Source organism: Atta colombica, unplaced genomic scaffold, assembly GCF_001594045.1.
Source record: "Atta colombica isolate Treedump-2 unplaced genomic scaffold, Acol1.0 scaffold51, whole genome shotgun sequence".
Classification (NCBI taxonomy): Eukaryota; Metazoa; Arthropoda; class Insecta; order Hymenoptera; family Formicidae; genus Atta; species Atta colombica.
The window spans coordinates 1,589,955-1,600,540 of record NW_017259541.1 but is presented as its reverse complement, the minus strand read 5'-3'; the positions used below and the strand labels follow the sequence as shown (position 1 = coordinate 1,600,540).

At 27.6% G+C, this 10,586-nt stretch overlaps 2 protein-coding genes across 2 annotated transcripts in view; both read left to right on the top strand.

Annotated features, from left to right (window-relative positions):
- The first annotated feature begins 576 nt into the window (after positions 1-576).
- LOC108691732 (thiamine transporter 1-like) lies at positions 577-4,891 on the top strand. The gene is made up of 7 exons (XM_018199606.1): positions 577-705; positions 1,066-1,204; positions 1,289-1,673; positions 2,195-2,614; positions 3,621-3,813; positions 4,442-4,577; positions 4,655-4,891. Exons 2-7 carry the CDS (start codon positions 1,082-1,084, stop codon positions 4,841-4,843), a joined length of 1,446 nt encoding a protein of 481 aa, XP_018055095.1. The 5' UTR covers positions 577-705; positions 1,066-1,081; the 3' UTR covers positions 4,844-4,891.
- A 4,965-nt stretch (positions 4,892-9,856) lies between these two features.
- The window catches only part of LOC108691761 (serpin B3-like), a 7,646-nt gene continuing 6,916 nt past the window's right edge, over positions 9,857-10,586 (top strand). Inside the window, exon 1 of the mRNA XM_018199653.1 lies at positions 9,857-9,997. Within this exon, the coding sequence (XP_018055142.1) occupies positions 9,983-9,997 (15 nt within the window). The 5' untranslated portion in view covers positions 9,857-9,982. The remainder of the gene's footprint in view (positions 9,998-10,586) is intronic.

Genomic DNA, 10,586 nt, shown 5'->3' with positions numbered 1-10,586 from the left:
TTATTATTATCAACCCGTACGATCCCCATTTTAAAGTAGAGACAGGTGGTGGCTCGTAGTGGATTTCGTTCGAATTAAAAATCTATCCTCGTTGTCATTGATCGAGACATATTACTGAAGAATAAAAAGCTGATTTTATATATATAGAAATATAAAAAAGAAATGTAAGTAAAAACATCAAGAAATTACTATATAATTAATACTAAAAGATATATTGAAAGAAATTCAAAATTAATTTGAATTTAGAAATTACAAAAATGAAATTAAAAATTAAAAATTTTAAATATAAATTAAAAACACAAATTATTATAAATTAATAAAATTTAAACACGTACACACACACGCACGCGCGCATATACATACAAAATAAGAATATTGATAAATTACCGACGATAGATATAAAAATTGACGTGGTCAATCCGACTTTTAAAATTTAATAACTTATACAACTTTATTTTTAGAATATAGTAACGTTGGGCGCGATTAAAATGTTCATTATCATTATTTGTTCATGATCTAACGTGTTACAATTTTCCTCACTAAGGTGCACTGTGATTTAAACTTAGTTTTGGAGTTTCCCTTCTTACGTTTGTATAATCTTGTTCAATACTAAGTCAGCTAGACGTGTGAAGATTTATTTTGAAGGTAGTAGCGGACGGCAGTAGACGGTAGCGTTGGTGCAAAATTGTGCAAAAATTTGTGAAGGTAATGAGAAAAGATATTTGAAACAGATTTTAATTGTAACAGATATGTGAAGTTTAATAAGAACAGAGGTAATACCGGAAATAATTAATTGAAAACGAAATTAAAATAAAATCTCTAAATGTTAAATAAATCTCTAGAATAAAATAAATAACTTTATTTTATTGTATTAAATGTTTTGTTAGAACACTGTTATTTATTAGATGAAAATGTATTGAAACATAAATTTATATTATTTTTTTAATACATTGATTATATGTTAAATGAATTAATATAATTAATATATGCTCTCTCTTTTTTTCTTACAGAGATGCACTGAAGATTTTATTAATTTTTTTTTTTTTTTAATAATTCATTAAACAGGTATTCACAAAGCAGAATGCGTTGGATGAAAATCTCGTGTATTTTGTGCATGTTTGGATGTTTTAAGGACTTTCGGCCTTCTGAATCATTTGTAACCGATTACTTAACTGGACCATGGAAGAATTTCACAAAGGAGGAAGTTAGTTTTTGAAATATTGAATATTATATTGATTTTATGTCCATTCAAATAATCGAATTGTTAACGATACGTTTAATTTTTCAGGTAAATCAAGATATTCTTCCTGTGGCCACGTACAGTTATTTAGCAACACTGATACTTGTCTTCTTGATAACAGATTTTGTTAGATACAAACCAATCATTGTATTATGTGGTCTTTCCGGTGTCGTCACATACTTTATGATTATACTCGGCAAAACCGTGATAGTATTCCAGATTGTAGAATTTTTTTACGGCGTGTTTATGTCAACAGAAGTGGCTTATTATACTTACATATATGCCAAAGTAGATAAAAAACATTATCAAGAAGTAACAGGGCATACTAAAGCGGCCGTACTATTTGGCCGTAGCATGTCTGGTATTGTAGCGCAATTAACAGCTTCCTTCGAATTATTAAACTATCATCAGCTCAATTTTATAACTCTTTCAGGTACGCAAGATAAAATTAACTGATGCATACATCAAACTGTCCGATTATATGATTTAATCATTTTATATAGAATAGAATTCTACATAGCTTGTGCAAAATAATGACATTAATCAACATTCATAACAGAAACACATTTTTTTTTGTTACTAAAGAAACGTATGGATTCTTGGAATCTAAAACTTTTTGTGTTATTAAGTTATTTTCTTTAAATGAATGAATTTTTCGAATTCAACTATATTCTTAATCTATGATATAAAACTGTTTGAAAAACATAAAAAAAGTACTATGGATTGAATTTATTGTTTCTAAAGTTAAATTTAAACAGATGTTGAAATTTTTTCTGAGAAAACACGATTTTTCAAATTATTATTATATCCTAGAATTATCAGGATCTGTATGTTTCTGTTACGGATGAGGTATTACAATATACATGAGATATTATTTATAAATATTGACATTCTTTACATATTATATTATATCAAAGAATTATATAAATTTTATATATAAATTTTGTTTTCCAGCTAATATTTTGGCAACGATCTGGGCGCTCTTCTTGCCTTCTGTAAATCAGTCGATGTACTTTCATCGCACCAGCGTTTCTGAGGAAGACACACAAGGAAAAGACACTCTCGATTATCACTTGCAACATTCCAGCAATTCGCAAGAATTACCTAATGTCGAGAATGGGAAAACAAAGCAATGTTTCATGGTATCAGGCGCACAAGTGTTTCGTAAAACTAGAAACGCGTATGCGTTGTTGTGGAAACATTTCATCCAGGCTTATACCAATTATCGCGTGGCCAAGTGGTCGGTTTGGTGGGCACTGGCTACCTGCGGCTACTTGCAGGTCGTTAGTTACATTCAATTACTATGGCAAACTGCAGTGATTCCAGGCGACATGATCTACAACGGTGCCGTGGACTTTGTCTACGCAATCGTCGGTAAGGAAGATGCTTCAGCCATTTTTGGTAAAACACGTGCCTTGTTTAAGTTTTTGTAAAATCGAAATATACAATTAAAACAACGAATCAATATAGAACAATTAGTTATATCTATATAATAATGTAATTGATGCGAGGTAAACTGCATAATTTTCTCGAATACTTTAAATTAAAGTTTCAATTTTTATTATTTAAATATTATCGCAATGAAGATAACAATTGCTGCAATCCTGTTAATGCTATCTGCTAACAATGAAGTAATTTTGTCTCTAATCTAAAATAAATACATATTATGTGAGATAAAGCTTAATGAAGATGGCAGATAACATTAGCCATTTTTCCAAGAAATATCCAAACAATAGTCTTAGTAGATAATTTTTATCTTCGTTGCAAATTAAAAAACTGAATATAATTATAAATAAAAATGTATTTGTGCCAACTATAAAACAATATTTAATATATTTTAGAAGAATATATAATAATTTATCTTAATCATATTATATTATAAGAATCTTATTTTAATTGATAGTGCTATTCAACTCAAATCTCATTAAAATTACTCATCAATTAAATACAGCTCAGTGAGATTTGATGTGTGATTATAGATGCGTTAAACATTTTTATTTATAAATTCATTAAAATTTGATTCGAAATAAATTTGCAAATTATCTCTATATCTTGATAAATTATAAAGTGCCAAGGTTTCGTAAATATTGCAATTCACTTCATCAGGGCGAGAAGCAACTTGAAATTGCATCATATAAGTTACTTTTCGTTCTAATAAAGTGAATCGCAATGTTCACAAAATTTGAGATTTAACGACGTCAAGACACGGGGATAATTTGCAAACTGCGTAGTTTCTTCAAAAAAAAATATCCGTGAAAAAAGTATTCATATCAATTAGACTTGATTGATAATGAAAGAGCGCGATTAAGAAAAACTAATTAAATAAAATTATGGAACAGCTACAATTAAATTTTTTAATTAATCTTTTTATTTTTACCAGGTGCAGTGACCGTATTTTATGTAGGGAAGATACAGTTGAACTGGACCCTATTAGGAGATATGACGTTGTCCATTTTTTCGCTCTTGGAAGGCGGTATGTTATTAGGACTCTCTTACAGCTACAACATTTGGCTTCTGTATTTCGGCTACGTCATATTCGGTGTAATTTACCACACCATGGTTACTGTTGCAAGGTGAACGCAATGATTAAGCAGAATTGATCAAAATTAATCAATCATAATTGACACTTAATCATCCGATTAAGCTCGGAAGACCGACAGAAAGAAGGTTTTTGCTGGTAGGAGTATCTAAAACTTTAGCTAGATATAGATCTGAAAATAATTCTGTTGGGTCAAAATAATTGTATAGAACACTCAAACTAGTTCCTAGAATATCAAAACTTTTTGCAGCATTTTATTCATCGTGTTTCAGATTTTTACATAATTATTTTGTGATGGTTCAACAAAATTATTTTCAAATCTATACCTAAATTCAGATCTGTAGTTAAATTTTTAGATACTTCAACCAAATTGGTTTTTCCATGTAGTGTTCTTAATTGAGTTCTTAATTGAGAAAATCAGTTAAAAGTTGAGAAGTGCTTTTGCGTGCAGCAGAATATTTATTTTTCAACCATTGAAAATTTTCTTCGCTGAAATAGAACTGTTCTCTAGATTTAAAAGTATAATCGCGAATAAAACTTTCAACAGTTATAAAATAAACGTTCTATTGAATATAGTACATTCTTCATTCTATTAAAATTGCAATAAGGCTAAATGAGAAAAGAGAGAAATCAAAGATCATTTTACTTTTGCTTGTTCATAGTTTCGAAGTCGCCAAGTATATATCTGAGGATAGCTATGGCCTTGTGTTCGGCGTAAATACATTCTTCGCGTTATTAACGCAAAGTTTGCTGACGCTCGTGATCATTAATACACTTATGCTAAATATTAGGCAGCAGGTAAGATGATATGCTGAAAATGCTTCGAGATTGGATGTTGGATCCCTTCGAATAATGTCAAAAACTTTGCATTTCAGTTTTTCGTCTATGGCAGCTACTTTCTAATTTTAACTGTGATATACATTGTGATGGGTATCATCAATGTCGTGCAGCATTGTCGAAGTGGCGCAAAATTCCACGTATGGATGAGTGATGACGATAAATCTCTATCCACAAGTTGTATGAGTACCATTGAATCGTCCAAACCCGAGCTCGATAACAGTTGAAACAAATACATATTAGATCAAAATTTAACTTTAGCTCGAATTATGTACTCAGTTTCCTAACGTTGAATTAGTCTACGTCACAATGACGTTTTACAAGACAATTTTATTGTTACACTGAAAGAAAAGATTGGCTGAATGTGGCATAGTATTTTAAATTGCAGCAGCCAATCTTTTCTTTCATTGTACATTATTTTTGTGACGCGTTCTTATTTCTAGGAATTCAATATACAGATTTTATCGTTGTTATATAGTATACGCAATATTAAATAATGAGATATTTTTATTAAAAAATCGAGATGTTTTGTAGTAGCCGACGATTCGTTGTTCTAAAAAATTTTAGAAATAGCTTTTCTTTAGAAGAGAAAAGTGAAATATTTCAGGACTTAGTGAATTCGATGAACTGGATGCACTCAGTGCGCACAAGAGCATATTAATACCATTGTAAATTGAAGATGTATGTTTAATATAAATATAGACACGGGTTAAACCGTAAAGTATGCAATATATTTTGTTGTTAAGTAAAATATGTAGATATTTTATAATTCAAAATATTCGCATTTCATTTTTATCAGATTAAATCAATGTACAATGACTCTGATAACGACTTTGATAACGAACGATGCATCAGTGCGCACTAGTACATTCAATTCGCTATTAGTTTTAATTTTTAAATTAGTTTTATATAAGAGAAACAACAAACTTTGATGTTTCAATCTAGTATTGTTTCGTGACGAAGAGATGAACGATAATTAAGTCGTTATATATTAATATGATCTGAATGTATTTATAATATCTATTTTTTCCAAGAAATATCTTAAAAAAAATTGTAATAATTTCGATTGAGAAGTAACTTTTTTTATTTCCTGTTATCGTTATAATTACTTTTTTTTAGTAACGAGTTGATAATGGCATTATATTTTTTGTATTTGTAATGATAATGCAACTTTTTATATATATGATAATGATAAACGTGTGTAATCATTATTTTTATCGTTGTTTTATATATGTAAAGTATATTAAGAAAAAAATTGTTTATTTGACTAAATTAATTGATTCTCTAAATGCTTTAGAGTAAAAGAATCTCGCTCTAAAGAATAAAATCTCATTGTTAAAGATTGAAAAATCTGTCATTCCTTTTCAAGAATAACAGAATTTTCTTTAAAGTGAGATACCAAAGAATGAGATTCCAAAGAATTTAAAGAGTAAGTTTCTTTATTTCTTTTGTTGGAGAATTATATATTCAAGTCAAATATAATATGTTTGATAAGACAAACTAAATTAATTTAAGTCAATTGAACAATTTTTTTCAGTGCACTTATGGAATGTGCATAAACGAATTTTAAAAACAGGAAATATTATGTTTGATGTTGTGATTAATCATAAATTTTTTATGCTTTCGTGATGAACTAGTTAATTAATGCAATATTGGAGATTATTTTAAAACAAAAGTTATTAAAATGAAAAATAATGGAAATTGTAATAACTCGATATACTTTTTTAGTAATAATATTAACGAGTTACTTTATAACGAGTAAAATAACGATAACGAATTACTTTTTCAATTCTATATAATAATGTACAAAACCTCTCCATTTGAGGAGATCACTTTGAAATATATTTTTATTGTTGATTTATTGTATTTGAATGTTAATTAGTTGAATAAACTCTGATAGCTGAATGAAATGTGAATCTCAGACTACGTTCTTAAATCTTTTCTCACTTATTTCCCTAGCCAGATAATAATTTATAGAAAGCGATAGATCAATTTTGAAATATAAGATACTTCGATCAGAATCCTTGTTGGATAACGGAGTATCCGCTTTATCAAGTTTATAATCTTCTGATCAAAAAGAGATTATAAACTTATAGTTTTTAAATATTTGGAAAATAAATTTATAATCTGTAAATCCGAAAAAGAAATTTACGTGATCTAAATGAGATAAAATTATTATTATTATTGAATTTATTTTCAACAAATATTTATTTTCATTTCGCAGACAATCGACAAGAACTTATGATTTGACATTAATATTTAATTGAATTAATAAATTGAATTGAATTAATAAATTATTTAACGTATATTTTTTAAATCAATTATTTATAGGTAAAATTAAGAGATTTATGAATTTCTTGATTGAGTAATCAATTTACTAATTAAATTTTTATCATGTTGAGAGAGAAAGAGAGAGAGAGAGAAAGAGAAAAGTTCGTAATTTGAAACAATAAACTAGTACATATAAAAAACAAGTAAAAATAAATAATTGTGTGAAAATCCACAGTATAGCTTTTATTTGCTCTTATATATACTTTATTATTTAAATTCTGGGAGACCATTGGAAATTGATGGTATTGTTTTTATTAATTCAATAATTTATTAATTAAATATAATTTTTTTGTATCAGTTTAATTTCATTCAATTAGAATAAAAAAAAAATGTTTATTATTAAAAATAAAAAATTTTACTATTACATTACTTTATTAATCGAGTATTTTGATTGTTATTTGAATTATTAAAATTGATGAATAAAAACATTGATAAACATTTTCTTGGGATTTTCCAAAGCTCTTTCTGCAAATAGCATTTACATTGTTATCTAATTTGTAAGAATGAATGTTTCTCTTCAATCTTTTTCCAACAACGGTAAAAGCTGCGGTCCATTACGGATAAATATTGTGCTGATTCGACTGGGATTTCCCAGTTCCAAAAGTGTGTATGGATGTGTAAACACGTGTAAATGAGAATATAAATGTTCATGTGAATGTTATCACTACTGCAAATAGATAAAACCATCAACGACGATGCGAAAAAATGCAAAAATAACAGATAACTTTCATTACAAGGCGCTGTTATATTTGTAAAATGTCCCTTATCAACAAAAATTTTCGTGATAAACCGATGCTTAGGAATCATGATGATTTATCTTCAGGTAAAGATTAGACTTATTGTTAGCAAAAAAGTTTCACAATAAAAGATATTTTGTATTTGTTGATAAAAATCGTCCTTATCAAAATTCTTGCATTACGTCGTTTTTATTATATCCGAGTTAATGTTATATAAATTTTGTTAAAATTATATTCATTTCTCAGTTGTATTAAAATAATACAATTTATGAATAAATAAAATAAAAATAATATATTTTAAAATAAATTCTAAGATAAATAAATAAAAGGTACAAATAAAATATTAATTTAATATGTTATAAATGTTAATTTTACTGAACAATATTTGAACATCTCTTCCAAATTGGCAGTATATTTTTTGTGTTAATTTTTCATGTGATATTTGTATTACTTTTTAATATATTTGTGTTAAATTTAAGACAATTGGATCGGCTCCGTTTAGGACAAGTGAAATGTATTAAAATTTAATATAAACTTTCCAATTTTATTGCACCTTCCATAATTGAGTCTAACATTTAACTTAAATAAACGTTCTATTCATAATTTAATATAATTTTATTTTTCGGTAGAGAAACATACATCTTTTGTAAACTCTAATATTCTTCTACAATTTATTCAGAAAAAAAAAATGATGTTCTTCCTCTCCGTAACAAATTTCTATAATGTTTTTATTTTGTAATAGAAATATAACAATGTAATCTACTTTCATTAAGAAGATTTTCTATTATGTTAACATCTTATAAATAGTTAAAAGCTTTTTTCTGGTGAAAAAATTTAATTTAATTTTCACAGTTTGCTGAAAAAAATTAATATCTTGTTTGCTGCGATAATAATAAGAACGAGAATTAAATTAACATTATTAATTCCGTGTTAACGGAGTCTTTCAAAAAATTAGAGCAAATTACATTACTTCAGAGAATACGTTTGTTTGACAACTAACCAACGTGTCGTAATGTGACATCATTGCGACGTTTTATTTCTCCCATTCAGTACATGAATTAATAAATAATTAAATCTTATATAAGTGAATCTTGTTCAACTTATCGTTTTAACATCGTCTATTTTAACATACGCATGTAAATTGAGTTATAATAACAAATGACTGTAAAAAGAATTTTTGATAAATTTTATCATCGAACACGAATAATAAATAGAAGATGTTAATTTTGATTGATGTATAAATTTTTTATAAAGGAAAGAAAGAAAGGAAAGAAATTCTGCGTTTCTGATATCTAATATAGTTGAAGTTAGGTGCAAGCGCAGTCTTAAACGTAACACATTTAATTGCTCATTAGGTCATCAATTGATGTCAATTTCGACCTATCTAACAATCGCACATAAACAAATATGTGTGAATTAGCAATTTTCGATGCCAGACAATTAAAGTAGAATTTATGATAAACTAATCCCTCTTAAATTTAATAAATTTAATAAATTCCATAAAAATTTTTTAAAAAATTGATAGATGAAAGAATATCGATAATAAAATTTGAGCCTCTGAAAAATTTTAATTTTGAAATATCTGAGCAATTCGGAAGAATATATTTCTCAAAATATTCATCGGAAATATATTTTTTTTTGTACAAGGCGTAGAGGATTACAATGCCTTTTTAAAGGCAGCAGGGGTTTTTCTGAATGAAACCTGATTACGATCAGATATTTCCAACTAGAAAGATTGTACGAGAAGCATATGTAATAAACGTGTTCAGGGTCGGAATAGAACGGAAATGAAACGAAGATCAGAAGAGGACTCTTCTCTTCCCACTTCTCACTGTATACACGTATGTTTCTTATTGTTAATTTAAGTAAATCAAACGAATAGATTTAGTATATATATATATATTTAAAATGATATAAAAAAACTTTCTTTAATCTACATGTATTTTTTAAATTATGATTTTGAATTTTAATTATTTTTAAATTTTTTTTTGATTTCTTATTAAATTCGTTTAAATACTTTGTCGTTTTCAGATTTTCTCGGTTTTTTCTACGGTAATCCGAACCTGGATTCCAACTCGTCGTGTATGTCATAACGTTTTCCGCACAAACATGACGGACCAGTAGTGGGGAAGAGTGGGGCCAGTTAAAGCCATTCTCCTTTAGTGTCTCTACATAATCGCGCAGACTTCAGTTCTGCCTCTTCTCGATCGTCGCCCAGACGTCTTAATTTTAGTCTTACTAATTAATCGATACGTCACTGATTTTCCATTTCGCTGGACTTTTTGAAAATATCAAACAATGTCGTTCCTCACGGTGAGTAGACAGTTTTTCTGTTTGGAATATTTATTATTCATGTTGCTCATCGGAAATTGATTTTCGAAAATCGTATAATCATACATTGCCATACTTGTTGGTTTAGGTAAACTTTTATAGGCAACGAAGATGAATGTCGTGTAATGTGATTTTATTAACAAAAAAGAGGTTTGAATGTAAAAGCGAACAAAAAATAACGAACAGAATCTTAGAGTATTAAACTTACTAACATATACATTTATCAATAAGGGGTACATACTAACAGTATTCTATCTTGAAATGACCCTTGATTGCCTGCCTTGTCGGAAGTTCAACCGCGATAAGTCTTATCGTAAGACTTGTGACATTTTCTCCTCTCTCTCTCTCTGCAAATAAATTCTTGAATTGATTTTGAGCGAGCTTGATATGATAATTAAAAAAATTATCAGTTTCGAGTTCAAAAATGTTTTTATAAATTTTTAAAGAAATTTATTGGATCGTTTATGGAAAATGTCAAATTTCTTATTTTTCCAATTAATAACATAAAAATTTCAAACATAATATTATATTATATTTGAAATTCTAATATTGTATAATATCCGTTGTAATG